The sequence below is a fragment of the Diadema antillarum genome, unplaced genomic scaffold (genome assembly GCF_040938485.1).
Source record: "Diadema antillarum isolate AM-2024a unplaced genomic scaffold, OU_Dant_1.0 seq00002138_RagTag, whole genome shotgun sequence".
Lineage (NCBI taxonomy): Eukaryota > Metazoa > Echinodermata > Echinoidea > Diadematoida > Diadematidae > Diadema > Diadema antillarum.
This window is the reverse complement of record NW_027272778.1, coordinates 1-25,363: the sequence shown is the minus strand read 5'-3', so window position 1 is coordinate 25,363 and position 25,363 is coordinate 1. Positions and strand designations below refer to the sequence as shown.

General features: G+C 38.8%; 1 protein-coding gene across 1 annotated transcript; it reads right to left on the bottom strand.

Moving 5' to 3' along the window:
- Nucleotides 1-8,235: 8,235 nt before the first annotated feature.
- Nucleotides 8,236-21,497, bottom strand: LOC139714032 (interleukin-1 receptor accessory protein-like 1; the record flags this gene model as incomplete). Its single annotated transcript, XM_071625762.1, has 7 exons — nucleotides 8,236-8,789; nucleotides 9,310-9,391; nucleotides 10,547-10,684; nucleotides 11,861-12,010; nucleotides 13,937-14,073; nucleotides 20,636-20,819; nucleotides 21,213-21,497. Coding segments are annotated over 7 exons (1,361 nt in total), but the record flags the coding sequence as incomplete, so codon positions are not given.
- Nucleotides 21,498-25,363: the final 3,866 nt, after the last annotated feature.

Here is a 25,363-nt window from a genome sequence, read left to right as displayed (position 1 = left end):
TCTAAACTGTAACCGGGAAGGCCGAGGAAGACACTCACGCATCGGACATTTTGTTGCAACTACAAAATACAGTCTTTATGTTAGACAGCATTTATCATTACCGAGCTTGATCTTTCTCTTTCTAATGCATGAATAATGTATAATAATAATACTTGTATGATATACTGATCCAGGCCTGATCTAAGCCTTGAGTCAGAATGTGACACAGTGAATGCCTTCCAGGGCCCCGTCTTAAAAGAATTGTGATTGATTCAAATCAATCACAACTTTACGATTGAATGCAAATCCATCTTATAAAAGAGTTATGATTGAAATTAAGACGGAGAACTGCAAACAATCACAGGTTGCGATTGATTGCAGCTTTCAAAAGATTTGTGATTGATTGATTTCTATCACAAGTTTTATAAGACAGGACCCAGAAGTTGGAAACGGATGACTTCAATCGGGACAGCGTGTCATCCTTTTTGGAAGATGCGTTTGAGGATTGATGTCAATACGATACTAAGTAATAGCAAAGCCACAAAAGTAAGTAAACAGGGATTTTTAAAAAAAAAGAAAAAAATCACGAGGCAGAAAAACTCCTGCTTATATATCCTCGGAGTCATGATATCACACATCCAGATAGTCCATGGGCCAAGACCCGAAAAATGGGTTATTGGTACCACCTGAGGTGGCAAAACCTTTTTGGTGTCATTTTGTTTGTCGGACATAGATATGCTTATCAAGCTATGATAGCATTTCCAAATGAGTAGCTTAGTCATAATAAATGAATTTTTAACCAATTTGGTCTCGTTTTTATATCCCTATACTTCTGAATCGAAACTAAACCGCTATACAAAGAAGAGCACTGCCTTCTGTATGTCCACAGGTGTTCTTTTGTAAACGCGGTGCGCTTAGTCTTTATTCAAGGCAGCGAAGGGAATATCCAAAGGGTTATGATGTCCACAGCTGTCACGCGTTGCGCTTAGTCTTTATCTAGACCAATGTACCGTTATCATATCTAAAGTTCCTAATAAAAGGGATTATCTATACTGTTTTTATACCACCCTATCAACAAATACATAAGTTTTAAACAAAAATCACTCTGTTCATTTACATTATTTATTATAATGTATTGTAGTGTACCGGTATATTGTTTTTGCATTATCTTTCATTGTTGGATGGAAATAAAGCGACATTGGCGTGGTATTAGCGTTTTCACCGTAGTGTTTTCACCGGAAAATGATAAATAATTGTAAAATACGGTAAAATTGCTTTTTTTGTTGTTGTTGTTTTTAGATAAAGGGATATACACTGTATTATAAGCTTTGGATATTCCCTTCGCCGTCTTGAATATTAGACTAAGCGCTGTGGACATCATGACCCTTCGGTATTCCCTTCGCTGCCTTGAATAAAGACTAAGCGCACCGCGTTTACAACAGAACACCTGTGAACATACAGAAGACAGTGCTCTTCTTTGTATAGCGGTTGGTCTCGATTCAGAAGTATAGGGATATAACAACGAGACCAAATTGGTTTAAAATTCATTTATTATGACTAAACTACTCATTTGGAAATGCTATCATAGCTTGATAAGCATATCTATACCCGACAAACAAAATGACACCAAAAAGGTATTGCCACCTCAGGTGGTACCAATATCTGGCCTGGCCCATGGACTAAGAGGGAAGAAACCTTGTAGCCCTTGCCAACAAAAAAAGGATGAAAACTTCTACAACCTAATTTGTGCCTCTACGAAGTACAGGGAATAATAGAAAGTATGCATGCCATCTTCTTTTGTTTTGCTGCCTTGAGCCCCAACTCATGCATTCTTATGGTGAGGCTGCCATGTCATCGTCTTTGTTCATTGTAATTTGGTTTAACATTTGAAGATGTTCTTAATCCTCAACCCAATCTCCACAAATTCTTAAACTCTGTACTCGGTATAATTCATAGTTGTTCAAATGTAAAAGTCTGGAAATCATCCTGAGGTCTCCTTTAACTGTTAAGCCGTAACTTAGTGGCTAACAATGAATAGAGTACGGTTATAATTATTGTTTATTTAAACTCTACAACCAAATCATCTCAATGCATGGAGGAATGAGTCGTTCAAACACGGTTACAGTATAAGAAGGTACTTTGGGCAGTCATTTGTTTTTGACACCAGAATCAAATGATTTCCCATTCACAGATTTTACCCAATAATGCTTCTAAAGGAATGTTCCCCATGGCAGCCACTTTGCATTTCAACATGGCAGTCAGTATACCTACAATAAGCAGTGGGTCTTCACAGTTCATTTAAGTGATTGACTTAAACATGAGTGCTCCAACACGTTTGATTTTGCAGATTAAAGACCTTACAGCACCAAAGATGGATTGAAATAGAAATACCTTTGGTGACCATTATGTATTCTCATCTTGAATTTTAAGAGTGGCGGCCAATATACGAATAATCTATCATTACAGAATGTGTGCGTGTGTGTGTGTGTGTGTGCGTGTGTGTGTGTGTGCGTGTGTGTGGTGTGTGTGTGTATGTGTGTGCGTGTGTGCGTGTGTGTGTGTGTGTGTGTGCTCCCATCTGTCTGCCCACAAGTCCAATGTGACAGTAAAAGCATGTTCTGCATTAGTCTATGACACTAGACCCCAGTTTCTTCACAAATATTCACAACAGAAATGATTAGCTTTATTCCAAAAACCAAGCAATATTTATTCAAAATGAAATCCTTTCCAAATTGGTTACAACAAAGAGAGTAAGACCATACAAAAGTGCACACGTTTCATGAAGATTGGACACAACTATGTAAAGAAAATCATGGAATTTATATGGTTTCATTATGTGCTCCCTAGTGTTGAGAGAGAGAGAGAGAAAAAAAACAGTATCAGACCAAAATATTGTCAAACTGCATCTCAATCTGTCTGGATGCCATAGAATGAAAAACAATCTTGTCATTAGATTAATGTACAGCGGATGCAGCAAATTAATTATCAAACCTTTTTGAAACTAGACATTTTTAATCTGTTTTATAAATCCATATTAATCATAACATGGATATTCAAACTCTATGAAACAAGTTGGCATTGCAAGCCACTTCGTTTTTCCCCCCACATGAAGAGAAGATGTCCACTGTGTGAGAGACGTGTGCTGACTGCCTCCCATTCTTCATTATCTTCAACCTCATGGGTGGAGGGCACTAAAATCACACCTGGATGCCCATCCTAAGTGATACCACTTCACTTTAAACTATAGCAACCAGTCATTCAGTGTGTTCAGACACAAAAAATTTATACTTAAACGGTATAGCTATATGATGAATTTACACGTCTGATTGCTGACGAACGAAACAATGTACAGTGTATAGTATAACGAAACAACGTACCTGGTATGCTAAAACGACATCAGAGCATCGATCGTTTCGAACAAGAACTTGATAACTAATCAGCATTCCATCATGTCCATTGTGCATCTGAACGTATGGCGACCATAGAACGGCATAGCTGGGCGGGACTTACTGGGAGTGCGCATGAAAGGTGACCCCATAGCTGTCACTCATGACCATAACAGCATGCGCAGTGGGAAACTGCACATTCTATACAACATTTACCAGAACAGTTGAAATTAGTGTCTGAACGGTCGTCAGCTATACAATGATTCCTTATACATTGTTTCTTTATCGAGTTTTGGTATAAACTGGCTTCCGTCTGAACAGGGGGTGTATCACCATTCCACATTATTTTTTTACACAATGACATTCATGATCAGTACCTTTTATACTGACTTGTATCATGACGAGCACTATTGCATTCACACACTGTATGTAAAGAAATATAATTTAAACATATTAAGACTTTATGTGCCCACGTTACACCAATTGCACAATTTTAAGGTTTACAGTACTACATTGATTTTGGTTTTACCAGACAAAGATCCCATGGGTATCAACACAGTGATATAATATATACAGTAGACTCCCGTTATAATGAAGTCTACAGGACTGGCACTTGTCTTTCTTTATATCGAAATTTCGTTATAGCCAAACAAATAAACAATAAAAAAATAAAGTTGATAATGTTACAGTCTTAATTTTTAGTTTGTTGTAACCGGAATTATCGTTGTACACGTAACTGTACTCATTATAACGGGAGTGCACTGTACTACATTGATTTTGTTTTTAGCAGGCAAAAAACCCATGGACATCAATACAGTGATATATATATATATATATATATATATATATATATATATATATATATATATATATATATATATATATATATATATATATATTGTATTGATATACATACATACATACATCCATATACATATATATTATACATATACATATATATATATATATATATATATATATATATATATATATATGACATCCAGCTATTGTTTCAAATGAAAAGTGGAGCTATGTACAAGTATCTATTTAACTATGGAAAGAGAGACACAGACATATACACTTCCACAGATTACAGATAATAATAACAATAACAACAATGATAATAATAATAATAATAATAATAATAATAATAATAATAATAATGATACTACCACTACTACTACTACTACTACTAATAATAATAATAAAAATAACAATAATAATAATTATGTCCTCTTTATCCAGGTTAGCTTCTTCAATGTTGCCACTGCTCTACCAGAGGGCCCTGCCATTATCATTACCCTAGTACTGCCAGGTAGGCTACCAATTCATACACCTGGGGCCAGAGGGACATGGCGGGTATAAACATCTTGTCCAAGGATGTAAAGCGGGAATTGAACTCGGGTCCTCCGATTGGGAGTCGGGAGTCTTATCCAATATGCCAGACATTAAACTAGTGGTACCTTGATAATGTTTACTATGTTCCTTACTATGCAGAGTTTCAAAAGAGTGGAACGTTTATTCCTGAGGACTTGGAGCTCACTAGTAAGGTGATATCACAAGAAATTTCATCACAACACCCATCGTCTATCCTCTGGCTCAATGCAGGTAATGTGGGACTTTTCGATTGCATGGACAAGGATGCCATTCTCATACTCATGCGGTTCCAAATGGCAGTCCTCTCATTACATCTGACGTATTCACGACATAAATGCTATGACGTAATTCCAGTCCTGAACCTATAAGGAGGATCTGAAATCTGTCCTTGGAAGACATGATCTTGATTCTGGCGGTGGACATGCTAGAGAACCTGAAGTATGCGCAGTTCCTTAAAATGATGTCATTTTGTCGCCACCCACGTCCAGGACATGAAATCGAAAAGTCCCTATTGAGGTGCATCCTAAGCACACAAACATTTGTCTATTACAACTTAACAGACTCTTGAATGATACACAGGCTGGCTTGATCACATTTTAGAGACTTTAAAAGCATAAATAGGGTTTTGTCTCCTAAGCTAGTTCTAAATGACTTCAACAGATACCAAGAGTGGATTCTAAAAATTTATCAAATATATCATTATTACTGTCTACTCCACAAACAAATTTGCAGCATAAAACTGCCTCCCTTCATCAGCAGGTTGCTAACCAAGACACAAAATGGATGATGCAAACCAGAAATGCATCCTTCCCATTAATGCCGCTAAGAAAACCAAAAGGGGAAAGGGGAAATCCAGTCCAAATATAAGTTAGTCTTATAAAAATGAGTAAAATCTTACAAGTTCAACTGTAAAAATTTGACTGAAATCGGATGAAAAATAAGGAAGTTATGACATTTTCAAGTTTTGCTAATTTCTGCAAAACAGGTCTTGAATGGTGGATATGAATATGCAAATGAGTGAGTTAACCATGTCATAATCCCCCATTTTTCCATTGATTGTGTACACAAATATGATAAAAATTCAATGTTTCTATCACTGAAGTCTGAAACATGATGCTATTCCTAGTTGAATAACTTCAGAATAGTGATCAGTTAGATATACAATGTATGAGAATTTGAGCCTCGGGCATAATTGCGTTTGAATGAAAAACTGGAAATTTCAAAAATTTTTGTGCAAACAATATGGTAAGTTGTGAGGGAATGACATGCTCACTTTGCCATTTGCACATTCATATTGACCGTTCAAGAACTGTTTCCCCAATAAATCAGCAAAACTTCAAATGTCATAACTTCCTTATTTTTCATCCGATTTCGATCTAAATTATACTGTTGAACTTGTAATATTTTACTCTTTCTTATCAGATTAACTTATATCTGGGCTGGGGGATTTCCCCTTTAAAGATGCTCCTCCTTGAAGTATCAAAACCTGAAAATATCTCAGCCATACGAATACTTACCACATGTAAGATAGTACCAAATACAGAGGAATTGGGTGACGAATATTGGAAATGTCAATAGAAAGCTTGAGAGAATGAAGATAGTTGTTACCTACAATCGATGCTGATATCACGGACTGCATCATGCAACAGATTGGCATAAATAACACGACATTAAACTGGATGGCTTCAAGAGAAAAACACAAAAAAAAAAACAAATCCTCTAACAACCAAGTTCTGAGTATTAAATATTGACTGCAAAGATGTGCTCATGAACGTTGCAGAAGGCAGATAATATAAAGTTTTGGTACCTTCACAAAGTTTCCCTGAAGCTTGTGTTTCAGGTTAAAGTACCTTTCACATAACTAACACTGTGAGACCCAAAGTGCTCTCATGTCTTAGTAATCATGCAATAATGGTTTCGTATGTTGCATTGTCGCGGTACCGCGTTGAGTCAAACTAACGGCTCGTTCGAAATTTTTTCAGAGCCTGCTCTGCACACACAGCAGAGCGGGCTCTGAAAAATTTGAACCAGGGAAACTTTGTGAAGGTACCAAAACTTTATAATCATTATCTTTAAATCATGTCTAAATTGCAATGTTCTTCTGATGAGCCTATTCATCAAAGCAAGACAAAAGATCTTTGTCATAACCATAAGTGTCGTGCTGATGAATTCAGTGCAGTTTCGATAAAACTGGAGCTACTACATGTATACGAGTAAAACATTAAAAAAATATGCAAAACTGCATCTGGTTGAAAATGATTAGAGGACAAGTTCACCTTAATATGTGTAAGAATTTAAAGAATGAAGCAATATTAGTAGAACACATCAGTGAAAGTTTGAGGAAAATCAGACAGTCCATTCATAAGTTATGAATTTTGAAAGTTTCAGTACTGCCAGTGCTGGATGAGAAGACTACTTCAGCTTTTTGTATGACGTCATATGCACACAATTTAACATAAATAAAAAAACAAAAACAAAAACAAAAAAACATATTTTCACTTTTCTCGCAAAGTAAAAGAGCATTAGACTTGCCTCTTAAAAAGGCAGGGGGAATAATATTACCCTCTACATACATCAGTAACAAGTCAAGGGACTGTGTAATTTCTTCAAAACATGGAATTTTGTGAAATTATTTTTATATTTGTGAAATTATCTTTATGTCATATTGTTCTATGCATGTGACATCATAGACTGCAGTTGTCTTCTCATCCAGCAGTGACTGTGCAGAAACTTAAAGGGGAAGGCTAGTAACTGATCAGTGGGAATCAGTGGAAATGCTGGGAGATGATTGTTCCAATCCTTATGGGATTCATTCAAGAGTTCATTGTATATCTATTGTTGTGTGAAAATGATTTGCTTCAGAATGGTCTCATATTCAAGTAATGTGCAGTTTAATGCTTCCAGGTTAGCGTCCCTGGTCAGTGACGGAGCATTAATCTGCACATTACTTGAATATGAGACCGTTCTGAAGCAAATCATTTTCACACAATAGATATACAATGAACTCTTGAATGAATCCCATAAGGATTGGAACAATCTTCTACCAGCATTTCCACTGATTCCCACTGATCAGTTACTAGCCTTCCCCTTTAAGATTCATAACTTTTGAAAAGATTGTCAGATTTTCCTCAAACTTTCACTGATGTATTCTACTAATATTACTGCATTCTCTCAATTCTTATGTATATGAAAGTGGACTTGTCCTTTAAACCAGTTGAGGATGAGTCCCGAGTATACTCAGGCAAGCGTCTACGGGAAATGCATGTTGTAGGAAAAATCTGCCCGTCCTTAACAGGTTAAGAGCATCACTTGAAATTTTACTGTATCCAATTTGCACATTATTCCATTCCATTCTTGATACATCATTTCAGAACTACATAAACTTTAAACTTGCAGTATTGATAGCAATGATTGCATAACACAGACATGTTTTGACGGGCCCTTACATCTAAGACCCTGTTCACACTATATAGCTGGCCTAAATTGCAGTACTTGTGTGGATGTCACATACAGTTACACAAGGGCAACACTACAGCATTTGAAAGAGTAAACACACGAAGCTATAAACTGGCAAGACAAATCAATAGGCTGTTACTTATATTACCAATGGGTTTAAATACCATGCTTAATTGCCAGCATATCAACCACCCTATACAAAGGGCTCATATTGCACGAAGCATCTGCCCTTCAAATCCATGCTCAGTGCCTTCATTGTCAATCAGGCTTGAGTGATCCAGTCCTTGTGAGTCGAGCCCTACGCTGCCGCCAGAGGTCACACACCGAGGTCGCCGCGGCAATTGGAGAAGCAAGGTCTTCCATGTGCGCCGCTCCTTCCAAGGTGCACACGTCGGGAGGACATATTTTCTGTCGGGCTCGTTGCCGTCGGGCGCGTGCCAGTTCAATCGGGCGTGGGAGGAGACGATGTGAGAAAGAGTCCTGTCTCTCGCGATGTCCTCTTCTCGAGTGTCGCATAGAAACAGCGGGATGATGTGTTTCTTCGTCTGTCTCTCCGCATCTAAGCACTGGGACATCTCAAACGTCATGAACCTTTAGGGGTCAGAGAGAGACACATGTATGAGGTAAATGCGGCACGAGAAACTGGTTGAAACAAAACCAGAAAATTAATACAGATGAAGTCCTGGATTGGACATTCTAGTATGTAATTCTCTGAAATTCTATGTTTTCCTTTATTCTTTATTCTGGGGAATAAAATGTGTGTGTTCTATGAAACAAGGACGCTACAGATGAAAGCAGCTACCTATGCTGCAAAAGTGGAAATTTTCATGGTGAAGAAAATTTTTTTTTTACTTAGCGATATGAAATTAATGCAAAATAAAAGCACACTAATTTATTTCTTGCTGTATGTAATATCATTTCATAATTTGATTCCATAAATCAAAAACATGTACTAGTAAATGTCATGTAACCTGCCCAGCACGAAAAAAAAAAAAAAATAATACTCCCCCTGCCTCAAATTTCCACTTTCATCGTTGTTGCGTATTAAAGCAGGGATCCTTTGTATAATGGAAAACTGACGTATTTGACATTTGACATGCTATCGACATACCTGTGTTGCACATAATCCGGAGAGAGGAGAATAATGCATCGCCGGCTGCTTTGTAAGGAACGCGATATCTCATCCGCGATTGCTGAAAGGAAGGAATTTGAAGAAAGAATTAAGGTTCAATAAATCCTTTAACACATACTGACAACAAAACAAAAGACAAAAGAATCACTCAGTTGTCAAGTACATGTATACAGTATAACTTAGTGAAGTGATATTAAAACTAACACAATTATTTGAGTGATATTAAGCACTTTGTAATGTAACAATGAGATTGATCATTTAGCAATCATAATTGAAAATGCAGGAGATGACCATTATGACCTGTTGTCTGATTTTTGGATGATGGAGAAACAAGATATATGGGCTCTTAAATAAATAAGGCAAAAATATGTGAGTGAAAAGAGATAATTGTATAATTGTAAAGAGCATACAATTCAAAGAGGCTTCTTATTATCTCATAGAAGGTCATAAGCCTGAATTCTTCATCTCAACCAAAACTATACAATATCCCTTTAACCCTAACTAGGCCGAGCTATTTCGGTAGATGATAGAGCGCGATCGCAACAAAAATTAGCACACACACTGCCTGTGACATAATCTAAAAGATGGTAAAATTGATTTTTTTAAAAATCATCATTTATGCTACTTCATGCATAATGATGCATGAACATCACAAATCTGCTAAAACTCACTAAATAAAGCTAAAAACAGGCACATGTTTGTGCTAATATTCTTTCTAGTGTCCTTAGCAAATGTAGATGAAAAAAAAATTGTGCCATCAGAAAAATTTCCTTCGTATTTTGTTTTTTGAATTTCTTCATATTTCTGTTTTTTCTACTTTTTGTTTTTCATTGTCTTTTCAATGAAATTTGTCCGTGTCATTGTGCGGAATGTAAAAATATGTTATTAATTGATTTTCATCAATAAAACCCCCAAATAATCATGTTTTTATGAAATATGACTGTATAAGCACAGTTTGCATTGAAATTGTACAAGAATTCACGTCTTTGATCAATTTTGGGACATATTTGTGCGTAACTTCTAAACCGCGTGCCCGGGCGTGCCAAATTTGGTGTCAAAAGATGCGAGAGACTCGAAAGAAAAAAGTCATGAAACACTGCGGCGACAGCTTTTTGCGTTGGCGATACATCCCCTGGAATGTCCAGGGGGGGGCCTCCAAGCCCCCCCCCCCGGCCTAGTTAGGGTTACGGGAGCAGACAGTTGTTTCAAAACTCACCTTCACCAAAATCAAATGTCCTATCCTCCATGCTGACACTGTATCCTAACCCACTGAGCTTCTCATAAAGATACATAGCATGGCGCCGGTCACTGTTGGTCCTCGAATACGAGATGTAGGCATCGTACAACTTTCCATCTGAAATATTGCGGGATGAAGGGGGAGTGGGTAGGTAACAGAGAAAGGGAAGTATAAGCAAAGGTATGGGTCAGTTATGAACTTCAGAATCTGAAGGAATTTTCATATAATATTCCACTCGCAACACTATCATGGTGGAAATCATTGAGGAAAAAGAAAAAAAAATTCCTATGGTAGGTTTATCTCACAAGCATTATCTTCTGTACACCAAAATGCATGTAGCTCAGATTAGGCTGCTGTTGTGTACAATCACAGATGCTATAGAATGTGACTGTGGTCCGCACTGATACTTGACTATGGCACATAAATGTCAACTATTTTTCATGAAAGGCAAATGGTTGTACATAGTATTGCGGTACAGACTTGCATGAATACGATTAGTTGGAATTGTTGACTCAAGTGCAGGCTTGTACATGTAACCATTGCGTGTGCATGACAAAGGTATATGTACAGAGACTCCAACTCTCCCGCTATCGACGGGAGATCTCCCGCCGAAAGCCCATTGTTGCAAAATCTCACGTTCTCCTGCTTGAGATTTAATTTCTCCCGCCCTGGCTCAGTGTCTCCGCTTGAAATGAATTCTTACTTATTGCCATCATATGTTGAAAAATAAGCCTTAGATAGCACAAGAGAGCATCTAGAACTCTAGCGCTCCCAGGGCCCTTAAGCGGGCCCTGGACCCCGGCTGCAAGGAACTTTACGCTTCATGATCATGATGTGTGCGCGAAGCGCACATCAACTTTGAGTTTCCCGTTTGCTAGGGGGTTTCAGGCAGGGGAATCTCCAGATCAGAAGGTACTTGGGGTTGGAGTCTCTGTATGTAGCAGCATTTTATGACATCAAAGGTGTGCAATGGTGAAAAACTATGAGCTGATCATAAGCCTATCATGGGGTTCACAGTGAATGAAATGACTAATCATATGAATTAGCCTGCCATATCCAAAATTGATTAACAAATATGGCATGTTAAATAGCGATGGCATGCAGTAGTAATTTCAACTGCCTGTCATGTGATGAGCAATCACCCAATTGCATGCTAGAATCTTTACACATGTTGTATAATACAAACAATTAAACACAGGTTCAGTGAGTCATATTTCACATCCATCACAATCACTCTCCCCATTACCCTGCTGACAATTTTCAGTTCCACAAAACTGATGGCATGTTTATTACCTTCCATTTCATGCTTGCCAAATTTTTCCTTGTAGGCCAGCTGGATGTCGATTTTGACTGCCTGGTAGAGCAGGGCTATCAGGGCCAGGAGGACTACAAGCAGAAAAACTGCAAAGATTTGCAGTGGAACCTCTTCATCAGGCCGGAATTCTAATTTGGGGAGAAGTCATATAAAAAGAACACACATTCTTTCTTGAAGAGTTGATATTTTGTAATGTTAAGTAAAAAAAAACAAAAAAAATAATAAATGTAATGTAGCAGGCGTGATAATCATGAAAATCTCTTTTCCAAAGATGAAAAATATTGATTTTATTAATCAAACATCCCCTAAATCAGTTATTTTCATTAAAAAGATAAAAAGAATTTTTCACATACTTTCATCTGATCTGTTTGACTCTTGACCCTGTAAAAAATGGATCAATGAGGGTAGTGCCACCAAAACCTGACGCTACCTTTTCATACCCATTATACACCTGCCTCTGTACAAAACTTAAACAAACAAAAAAACAAGAATAATAATAATAATGATAATAATCCTGCAATTATGTACCTTATAGTAGAGCACACATATGGTATCAAAGGCAAACGTCCTGAAATTCATGCAAGTTGCAGTGTTCATCTGGTCAGGGTAATGATTAGTCTGGTTTCCAGACCCTTTGCCACATGTTTTGGAATTCAAAGGCAAAGTAGTACAAAATATGCGAAAATTAATGTACTGCCAAAATTTCTGCATTAACAGTATCTTCATTTTGCCTACAAACGTTAGACTACTATTAAAGATGTTATCATCAATATATGTACATATATACAGTACAGGCCAAAAGTTTGGGGCCACCCTCAGATTAAAAGAAAATCATACAAAACACTGCATGCTGCATTCATTCAAATGTATTGACACTGAATTGGCTATGGCAGTTCCATTACATCACACAAGTATGTTTCAAACCGGTTTTGAGTGCACTTCTGTGAACCCCAGTCGGTTTTCATAATATATTCAAATTTTATGCATATCCTTAAAGCAAAGGTTCCCACTAGGCAATTTGTTACCGATTACCGATATTGCCAGATATTACCGGTAATATCACACCAACATTTGACTGAGATCAAATACTACCAATATACCATGTTGCTACCCAAATGATATCAGTATTACCTGTGTAATAATGAAAGTGTTATAAATTCCTTATTTTTTTTTATTTTGAGGATAAGGATAAGATCTAATGATCCTCGAGGTCGACAGAATCTGTTTCTGATGAGGAAAACAATTGAAAAACGGTGCACCTCGTATCGCAATGTTCATGTCCGAAATATAACTGTTACCACCCTTACCGAGTTACAACAGAGTGATGGGGTAATGTTGAATGGCTTTAATTGGTTAAAACATTTAGGAACTTGAGTAATAACAGTAATCTTTAGTAATATAATAGTATAGTAATGGTAATAATTTTGAATAGCAATTCCAGCGACATTTTAAAGTCCCCCACTAAATACTGTCATCATCATGTTGAATCAAACATTTTACCGAGTATTTGGGTAACAACATGGTAACATTGGTAATATTAGTCTTAGTCAAATTTTGGTGTGATATTATTACCGGTAATATCAGGTAATATCGGTAATCAGTAACAGATTGCCCAGTGGAACCTTTGCTTTAAAGATATGCATAAAATTTGAATATAATTATGAAAACCGACAGGGGTACACAGAAGTGCACTCAAAACTGGTTGGAAACATACTTGTGTGATGTAATGGAACTGCCATAGCCAATTCAGTGTCAATACATTTGAATGAATGCAGCATGCAGTGTTTTGTATGATTTTCTTTTAAATCTGAGGGTGGCCCCAAACTTTTGGCCTGTACTGTAGGCTGCTAGTATTTTCAAATATACACCTACCCAACAACTGTGAATGGAATCTGCCAGGTTACACACAAGCAATGTCACGCTGTGGCAGCTGGAAGAATATGATGCTACCGAATACAAATAAATGCAGTGCTAATGTGAATGGAAAAAACACTGGTCAGATCACAAAAAGTCACACAAAATCTGCTCAAACTTATGAGGTAGTCTCACTATACCTCGTAGGAGCCATAGAACCTCGACTGCTGCATCCCCTGAATAGATATTGCCACAATGCACACTGTAATTCCCATACTGAGCATCCGTCACGTTGGATATTGTGATGCAGCTGCCTTTAGACGTCCTGTTGTTGTAACTGGAAAGACAAAGTACAGAGAGTCACAAAATTTTTGTTGCAGATGTTGTACATCACAGTAAAGTTCAGCTTTCTAAAAAAATTGTTTATTACATGATGCAAATATTTGGTACCCTGAGGTACCAAATGAAAATTCGCCATTCTGTTGAATCATTAATTTTTTTAAATTTTTTTTTCAGCGTTGTACCTTGGGTTACCGAAAATGTGCAAAAATATTTTTAGTAATATTTTACACAAAAATTTTTTCTTGTCTGTGATTATGTAACAATAAATGTTGCAAGTAATAACTTTTCTTTCCCGTTCTTTCATTTACATGCTCTGTACTTACAGTTGTAATCTTTACTGTTTAAAAGTTGACATGGAAGGAAAATCGGCATTTGGATCGTTATCGCCATGCCGATTTATTGCCGGCACTGATGATGATGAGAAAATAGTCACCATGACAACATTGCACAACTGTATGATAATGGACACGAGATGGCGCTACACAATGCCAGACCCTGGGTTTCAACAGTACCCCCAGTGTACGGCATGCCGAATCATTTATTAGATATCATGCATATATATATATATATATATATATATATATATATATACATATATATATGTACAGTCAAACCTGTCTATAGCGGCCACCCAAGGGATACGGAAAAAGTGGCCGTTATAGACAGGTGGCCGCTATAGACAGGTAATCCAACTTTGTGTGCATTGCCTACATGTACATGTATCATCGTTGTATATACACGTACATTTATGTGTGTACGTATGCACACGTGTGTATCATGCATAGAACAATGCCGGTGTTTATGAAATTGTTGCACAGTACACTAGATGTAGCATGTGCACAGTCATGAATTAGTGCATTATTGTGACTGAATAAGTGATGAATGCAACGGTGGCGATCACTGAATGTTGCCCAGAAAAAAAAAGCAAAAAAAAAAAGCAGAAAAACACCCTGAATTATCAGCTCGGCTACGGCTCCATCGGGTTTTTGGCCGCTATAGACAGGTTAAAATCTACCGCGGGAAACAAAATTTGTGGCCGCTGGCCGCGTTAGACAGGTGGCCGCTATACACAGGGTCTTTAACATGGCTTTTCTCTCGGGGGGATTTTTCAGTGGCCGCTATAGACAGGTGGCCGCTATAGAGAGGTGGCCGCTAAGGCAGGTTTGACTGTATATACATATATATATTTTTTAAGACAAATGAGAGAGAAAGGATAATATTACTGTATGAGCTGAAATTTTCGCGTACAGATATTTTCGCGAATTGCTACTTGGAGGACATTTTCGTGTGTTGTTGATTTCGCGGTTGCGAGGGTCTAACTGAACTTAGCTATTCACGCATTGTTATTTTCGCAGTTCAAAAGCGATTCGCGAAATTCGCAAAAATAAACCACGGCAAAAATTTCAGCTCGTACAGTACTCCATAGTGCATGAAGCAAGGTGTGGCCAGGGAGATGCTAGAGAAGGAGAGACAACTACTGCTCTCCTTTGAAGTCATGCGCGGCACCGCCGAGAAGTTATGCGTTCAACTACAGGTGTTGCCCATGTGCTTTGACAAAAGAGAGCATCAATAATCGGGACTAGCGCTCTCACATCTAGAAATACTTGCCCCTACTGCAATTCGCTCTCTCTTTCAATGTGACGGCAACAATGAATTTGTGTACCTTGAATTGGAGCAGCGAATCAAAATGTAGTGTAAAACTTACAATTTTAACAGTAAACAGTTTAAAAGCATGCTGGAACATGCTTTAGCTGAGTACTTTATTTGAAAGATCAAAATATACCAGACTAAAAGATAGAAAATGTGCGCATTATAGAAAAATATTAGGTTTTTAAGAGGGCCTAGTTTTCATTTCATTTGATTTGCACATTACGAAGAAACTAGAAATACATGTTTATAACATTGAATTCTTTCCTAAACTATTCTCAATCAATTCGAGTATTTCATTAAAAATTTTATTGTGAAATAAAGCTTGTAATTCAACGAGAGGTGAAATGCGTTCTTCGTCTCCGAACTTCGTCTCGCAATTAGAGCGGTGCCTGGCATGACTTCAAAACGTAGTGGAATGCTAGACATCCCATTGTAACCAATCCCAAACATGTGTTTGCATGAATTACGAAGAGTTGCCTCTCCATCTCTGTAGATTACTAACACCACCCTGGTGTGGCAAATATCAGGCACACGACAATGATACACTGCCACATGCTCCGTGGCTTCCTATCTACGACAGCAATAATAACTAGAGAAGCACTCTGAGAGTGCAGACCTCCGCCAAGCATGCAGCTCATTTCCACTACTGATCTTGTTCTTCCATATCAGTGATTTCCACCCATACGTACTTATATAGCATTGTGTGCTGAAAGTCGCCCGATTTCCCAATATAGAAGCCTTTGTTACGTTATAAACCCTCAGCTGTACGGCGCGCCTCGCCCTAGCAGAAACTAGAGCACGCACTTTAGTGCGCGCATTCAAACCTCAAATATGCGCAGCCTGAACTCCCAAGTTCATTGACCCTATACCTGGCAAAATATAAAAAATCCTTCATAAATTCCAAAAAAATTCTCGGATCACTACCAAAAGTTAATCGTTTGTCACTTGTGTCATTCTCAACCTTTCCTGCAAGTTTCATCTCAATCCGTTAACTACTTTTTGAGTTATCTTGCACACGGACAAACAAACAAACGAACGAACAAACCAACGGTAATGAAACATAACCTCCTCCCTTGGCAGAGGTAATAAATGGAGAATTATCATTGTCATCACAGATGACAAAATGATGTACAAACTTGGTTGGTGTTCTTCCACTCTCTAGAATGCTCCTTAAAGGAATAATGAGATTGCATTTGGCAATATTGTGGGTACCGCAAAGTTTAACATTAGTTAATTATGCAACATATTACCAACATGTTCTGCAACAACATGGGACCTAAAGCAGATTTAGACTAATAGTAATAGTAAGCTTGCTATTAGCAGGGAGGTGGTATAACTGTACCTCAATGCTATGAGGTTGAATACTTGATTTCTCAGTACAGATGCCAAAAACTTCAACCCTGATCATCTCTTTCACATAAGATTCTCCTTCCTGGATCCCTTTGTTAACCTGTTCCATATGGGAACCTTGTGGCCTGTGTACTAAGTCTATGGGGATTTTAGAATTCAGTATGGAACGGGTTAACTGAAAACTCTGATCACTAGGTGATGTTCCTGTGGTATGAGTTTCATGGTCACAGCTCAAAGATGTCGAAAGCTACTGAGAGCACACCTAGATATTGCAAGTATGGTGCTTGTCAGGTACAGTTCATTGACCTTTGACCTTGTCAGACTTTACCAATATTCAAAGTTAACTGGCATCTTTAGGTGATGTATCTATGGTGTCCATTTGGTGGTCATAGCTCATACACAGCTGTTGAAAGATACTAACAGCAGGAAACACCACAATACCATGAATACAGTGCTTATCATGTAAAATTCATCGACCCTTTGATCTTTTACCTTGTTTGATATGACCAATATTTGAACTCGACTGGCATTTTTAGGTGATAACTCTGGTGTGAATTTGGAGGTCATATCTCAAAGCTGTGGAAAGTTATTGAGGGTATACCACAATACTATGATCGAGTACTGTGAATTAGAAAAAAGTTCAAGTTCATTGACCTTTTGACCTTTGAACTTATTGGACTTTACCCATATTTGAATTTGACCAGCATTTATAGGTTATGTGTCTGTGGTGTGAGTTTGGTAGTCTACCTCAAAGCTGCGGAAAATCATTGAGTATACACCAAATTGTTGCCACTGTCGACACCGATGGAGACAATGGAAAAGTGACATCAGTGTCTCGCTTCTGTATGCGGGCGAGACAAAGCCACACCCTAATTTGACTAATTTATGCAAATTATTGTTCTTTTGTTTAAACCTTCCAAATTATTCACGTAAAACTTGAAAATAATGTCTTTCTAGGAATAAACCTGCAATAGACCAAGTGAGAAACTGTCCCCACTTGGGACAAATACCTAATTTGCATGATTTATGCAATTTAGTACTAACACTGGGGTAAATTTTAAACAAACTTTTTTCTACTCAAGCACTAGATATTGCAGTGATTATCCAGCTAAGCAAGAATATTTGTTTGGGGTCAAAAGGGAAAGATTCAACCATAGAAATACCTTGTCTCCTTGCAAAATCTCCACGATAATATGGCTGGCACCACATTTTAAAAGGGGGGGGGGGGCAGTTTATATTTCTGCTGCCACTTCCGGGCTTCATCAGCTAAAAGGCAAAAGAAACAAGGCAAGTGCCATAATGTGTCTCGCCCATTCGCGTACAAGAAATTGTACACGAATGTGATATAACAGATTAAAAAAAAGAGATATAACAGATAAAAAAAGAGATATAACAGATAAAAAAAGAGATATAACCAATAAAAAGAGATATAAAAGGGTTAAAATTCATGGAAAAAAAGAAACGTGCCATTAAAACTGAACATTGAGCCCTTAAAGTTCCTTGACCCCTGCCTGTGACCTTTGACCTTGTGGTGACCATCCACTCCCCAAGGGACATCTACCATCAAAGTTTGGTCACAAATGGAGTTATGGATCAAAAGTTATGACCCATACTAGAAACGCGCCATAAAAACTTAACATTGGGCTCTTAAAGTTTGTTGACCCCTGCCTGTGACCTTTGACCTTGTGGTGACCATCCACTCCCAATGGGACATCTACCATCCAAGTTTGGTAACAAACAGACCTATGGATCAAAAGTTATGACCCATACCGGTAATAGAATTGCGCCATAAAAACTTAACATTGGGCTCTAAAAGTTCGTTGACCCCTGCCTGTTACCTTTGACCTAGTGGTGACCATCCACTTCCCAAGGGACATCTACCATCCAAGTTTGGTCACAAATGGAGTTATGGATCAAAAGTTATGACCCATACTAGAAACGAGCCATGAAAACTTAACATTGGGCTCTAAAAGTTTGCTGACCCCTGCCTGTTACCTTTGACCTTGTGATGACCATCCACTCCCCAAGGGACATCTACCATCCAAGTTTGGTCACAAATGGAGTTATGGATCAAAAGTTATGACCAATAATAGAAACGCGCCATAAAAAGTTAACATTGGGCCCTAAAGTTCATTGACCCCTGCCTGTGAACTTTGACCTTGAGGTGATCTTCATATAAGGCAAAATGTGAAACTTTGTATGACCCCTCCTCCCTCGAAGTTTGATTGCAATTGAAGCCCAGAGTAAAGAGTTATTGAAGTTTTTGTAGCATTACGGACAGACGACGGACGGACGGACGGACGGACGGACGGACGGACGGACAGACAGACGCCGCAGGCGATCCCTTAGTCTCCCCTCACCTCCGGTGGGCTCGACAAAAAACAAGGGGGATCTTCAGGGCAGCTTTCTAGTGCCCCGAACAGGGTAAAAAAAAAAAGTGTGAGTGTGGGGGGTGGGGGGGGGGGGGGTATACTCTTCTGGGTCACTGTATACTTATGGATACCCACATATTGTTTTATCTTGGTAATTTGAAGTTACTGAGTAGTTAATTGTGCATTTCTCATCTAGTTGATATGAAGTTTTTTTCTTCCAAGACAATCTTTTTTTTTCAATCATCCTACTCAAGACGTATCAAACAGACTGCTACTTTGCACACCTTGGACAAGAAATTTTTAACCCGTTCCTTCTGCAATTCTTTGAGTGTCTTAAATGCCCCAAAACGAGATTCTTTTTGCGGGTCGACAGAGAATGGACAGGTTGGTAATCCTGCTCAGCAAAAGCAGTCCAGCGGTACATGTATCCCCTTTCCACGACCAATTACATGTGCCACCGAACAATGAAAATATCGATCGAGTGCAAGGTATGAATGGAGTGTGCGCTGATGGGCTCACAGACTCTTTTGTTCTATATAGGATGACTGGGGTCAGCGAACACAAAAATCTACTTGGGCTCAGCGCCGATCGTTTATGTACATGTTCATACAAGTTTTATAGCAAAGCAGGCGGAAACTAAATCAGAAAAACGGTAATAATGCTGTGATATACACATTTTTCCAACAGAAAGAGAACATATGGTGATAGAAAGAACTCTTATCTTTTTATCAAACCCATTTTTCTGGGCATTTCGACACAAAGAAACATGAATTTAGGCCACGAAAGAAGGCACTCTTATCTACATCTTGGGAACCTGGTATACCAGGTTCCCGTACATCAGTTACTCCCACGGGAACCTTGTATGCCAGGTTCCCGTAAGGAACAGATTAATATTCCTTAATAAAGATTTCATGAAAGTCACATCTTCTTTTTTTAACCACAAATACCAGTGTATGACAAATTCTTTGAAACAGGTGTCAGAGGCAGGCGACAAATGGCTGATAAAGTTGTGGATGCCCATAGGACAGCATAATGAAATGCAGCTTACACTTTCTTCAAAATTTGTCCACTTTTGCTCAGTTTTTGCTAAATCTACTGACTGCATTGTCTCTTTGAAATGATCCTCACTCTTAGGTCCAATCAAGTAGAGAAAAGGGAAAATTCTGAAAGTGACAAGTCGATCACCTGAACTTCTCCAGGGCTCTCTCGTCTTCTGGTACCAGTTCTATTTCATCATGAAACCAGTACATGTAGCCACTGTTGAGGGTATTGGTCTCCATTTGACACTCACAGCAAAAAGTGGCATTCCCACCCGGTGATACATCCTGATCAGTACAGCTGTCTTGCTTCACAATGGTTAGGGTTGTAGCTACAACATGGGAGAAAAAGAAGAAGGAAAAGAAAATGCATGCTCACCATAATTACTGCCCACACAGATGCCAGAATTCAAATACAGTAGTTCTGTGTTTACAGGGAGCAGAGTCGTAAATTCATGAAGCCACTGAGCACTGCAGCTTTTGAGACAGACAGGCACAAGCATCGTAGATACCACTATGTTCAAAATATTCCAGCCGAACATTTGTAGGTTATGTCAACACTTCAAAACAGTAAAAAAGCAGGCATTGACAACTCAACTTCTTTACATTGTCTTATCAAAGCTGACGAAAACATCTGACAACTGGCAACTTGTTTGCTATTCTCCAAACATTATGAAATGGGCTGTGTGGTAGCCCTGATCACAGACAGACACTCCATAACTTACATTTTGACTCTCTGGCCTGGAGTAATATTTGGTTTTCCTGTTGGCAATCGCCACAATCTGCATGGCACACAAAATATGTTTTGTCGTCTTCCTCTTCCAAGGGTTCTATGTTGAGCTTCGTGTTGCTGCAGCTCAGTTTGAACCTGCCCGTCGCGTTCAGGGGAATCAGGCTACCATTTTGACTGTGCTTGATGAACCAAGTTACCGGGCACTGATTGTCTACTTCACACACAAGTTCCTCGCTGGCGCCAATATTTTTATATTCTTCTCTTGTCGACGTTTGATCTGCAAAATACAAGCAAAGGGAATTATGGAAATGCTTCTCACCTTTCTGCACAAGAAGTACAAAGAAATAAGCCAATCTTTTGCCTCATGATGTTATAACCCAGATGTTGAATAAATAGGAAGTTGATTTACTATTCACAACAGAGGGTCCTAATACTTTTAAAGCACTATCATACGTGACTGCTCTGTTCTTTGCAGAAATTTTTAAGGGTTCACCATCGATTGTATGAGAAATGTTCCTTGTAATTGACAATGAAACATGAAATTTAATGACAATAAATCACCTGTAGACCGGGGGCCCAGAGCATTTATTCAGCTGAAAAGGATCACAGTTTTTGATGGTCTCATCATATAAGGATGTGGCCAAGGGTCAATAAAATGAATTGCTGGCAAGTCACATCCTGTACCGTAAGCCTAGGGGCCACAAAAAGGGACCCCGAAAAATGGATTTATTCAGCCGAAGGGGGTCACGGACAAAAGTTGGTGGATATTGTTCCTTTGGGTGTACTTATCTAGAAAACAGCAATGCCAGCTATTTTTTCCTGTACGGGGCCCCAGACAGTAGCCCCAAAGGGCCCCACAAATATGGTGTTATTCAGCTGAAAAGGGTCACGGCTAATTTCTTTTGCAATGGAAGTAGTTCCCATCAGAGATATCCAAAACACCAATGCCAGCTATTTTATCCTGTACGGGGCCCCAGACAGTAGCCCCAAAGGGCCCCACCCCCCATAGGCCCTACGTACAAACACACACAAACATTGATTTTATTCAGTTAAAAAGAGTCACGGCTAATTTCTTTTGCAATGGAAGGAGTACCAATCAGAGATATCCAAAACACCAAAGCCAGCTATTTTATCCTGCACGGGGCCCCAGACAGTAGCCCCAAAGTGCCCCACCCCCTATAAGCCCTACGTACAAACACACACACACACATTGACTTTATTCAGCTGATAAGAGTAACGGCTAATTTCATTTGCAATGGAAGTAGTACCATCAGAGATATACTAACACCAAAGCCAGCTATTTTATCCTGTAAGGGGCCCCAGACAGTAGCCCCAAAGTGCCCCCCCCCCCCCCACACACACACATACTCACACAATAGTTTCATTCAGCTGAAAAAGGGTCACGGCTAATTTCTTTTGCAATGGAAGTAGTACCATCAGAGAAATCCAAAATACCAAAGCCAGTCATTTTATCCTGCACGGGGCCCCAGACAGTAGCCCCATATTGCCCCCTTACCCCCCCCCCCCCCCCCCCCCCCACACACACACATTGATTTTATTCAGCTGAAAAGGGTCACGGCTACTTACTTTTGCAATCGGAAGTAGTACTCATCAGAGATATCCAAAGCACTAAAGCCAGTTATTTTATCCTGTATGGGGCCCCAGACCGTAGCTCCAAAGTGCCCCCTACACACACACACACACACACACACACACACACATTGGTTTCATTCAGCCGAAAAGGGTCACGGCTAATTTCTTTTGCAATGGAAGTAGTACCCATCGGATATCCAAATTACCAAAGTCAGATATTTTATCCTGCACGGGGCCCCAGACAGTAGCTCCAAAGTGTTTTGCTTTATTCTCTTTATTGTTTGCATCTCTTCTTCTTCTTAAATATGCGCTCCATCGTCTTCATTTTCGCGACAACGACAACGTCCTCCTCATCATCATCAGTTTTGCTGTTCTGGCAAACATTTTCAAGCGTATCGGCTACGTTCGATTTTAGAGCGACGAATGCGCTTGTGGAAGACATGCGTAATTGAATCTGGGAAAGCGTAGGAACAGCGTAGCTAAAAACGGCCAATAGCGTTATCGAAGCAGGAATGAAGCGTCGTAGGAACAGGCCTTGATTTTATACGAGAGTAGAGAACTTAGTGAGAGCGTCGTTAAAGCGGAAGGTCGTGCTTTGATCAAGAAAGCGGCGCAGCAGCGGGACCATGTCGTCGGTGTCTAGTTTAGACTACTTCCCGTTCCTGTGCCGCTGTTACTACGGTCAGAAAACCTGGAATTGTTACGCTCATCCCGCGCTATTTACGCTGTCACTGCTCTCATCCCCGTTTGAGCTACGATTCAAAATAGGTCAATCTTGATGGGGAGATGGGGAAGAAATTTTGAACCAGTTAAAAATTTCTTCCCGATCTGTAAAATTGCCAGATCCAACCCCATCACCCAAACGCTGCTGGTACGATGCTCCCGGTCCCCGTACACTTTTGCCGCTCTCTCCCGATCTGACAGATTGAATAGATCGGGATGCAGATCTTGATAGTGGAATTACATGTGGGGACACTAATACGAACACTCCGTGGGGCCCCCGTTCAGTATATAACTGGTTTCGGTGTTTTTTGATACCTCGTTGAGTACTACTTCCATTGCAAAAGAAATTATAGCAGTGATTCTTTTCACTTAGAATAAAATAATACGGGAGCACTTTCCAGCTACTGGCTGGGGGCCCCTGAAAGACTAAAAATAACTGGATGGGTTTGTGTTTTACGTATCTCACTTCTCAGCTGTTAATTCCACTGCCAAGGAAAATAGGCATACATGACTCTTTTCACCTAAAAACACTTAATTCATATGGGGTGGGAATACCTTGGGGCTATACCTGTCAAGGGCCCTGCATCCGGGCCAATTTCGCACCTCTTTTAATCGAATTTTTTTAATGTTGAATCAAATTTAGCAAAAATTTCGCCTAGATGACATAGTAGTTTAATGTCATAATCTCTTCATTCAAATTCATTTGAAACATTCACATTACCTCTAACCTTATTCTAAATAACACTTTTTCAACTGAAATCCATATATAAGACAAACACCATTCCACTATCCGTTCATTCATAAATTCATAATGATATAGTCACGTGATCACATGCTGCGCTCGTTCATTCAAATTGATTTCTGGCCATCTAATTTAACATGTTCTGCAGTCAATTACACAGATATGTTCATGCTTGACCTCTTTCCTTATTTTCTTTCATCGTAGTTATTGTTTTGTAAGCATCATAGCATTTCATGTTTTCGTATTCGTTTAAGAGATTTTGACACCAGTTTTGTTTTTGTTTTTGTTTTTTTAACGCGCCTTTTTGAATCCGAAGAAGTAAGAAGCCACAAATTATCTGGCCGTTACGAGCGCTTTATTACGAGCGGTCGGCCAGTTCAGGAAGTCAAGGTTATGATCCTCAAATGTTTTTTTTTTTTTTTTTTTTTTTTATAATTCTTTCTATGTCTTCTAGAGATATACGTCTGTATCTATTGTGCTGTCATAACTATAAAATATGAAGTTAATCTGCATTACTGGTACACGTATAGGCCTATAATGACATGTATATGAAAGAGAAGGAGCGTTACCAGTCTGGTTACAGAACAACCAAATCCAGTTATACTAGATAAGAAATATAATACTTTTACTGCTTTATTAACAGTAGTTATGAAACGAAAACACACATAGAAAAGACACGTTAAAATGATCTGAGACAAAGAAATAGCATGATTTGAATTTGAATGAACACGTTTGGAATTTGACTGTCTTTCGCGAAATTTAATGACTGAAATACCTTTCTCATCAAGTCAAGGCGAATCTGAATGAACGTAGGGTACTAGCCAATTTGAATACCCATTTTACGAATTCGAACCTTCTATCAAATGAACCGACAAAAGTGCGAAATTGGCTGGGAAAACCTAACTGGCTTTGATGTTTTGGGTATCTATGATGTAAACTAAGGCCTTCTTCGATTGTAAAAGAAAAACAACTATGACTCTTTTCAGCTAAATGATGTCATAATAATTATGTGGGGGAGGGGCACTATATGGCTACTGTACCGGGCCCAGTACAGTATGCAAATGAAGATGAAATGACTGGTTTTC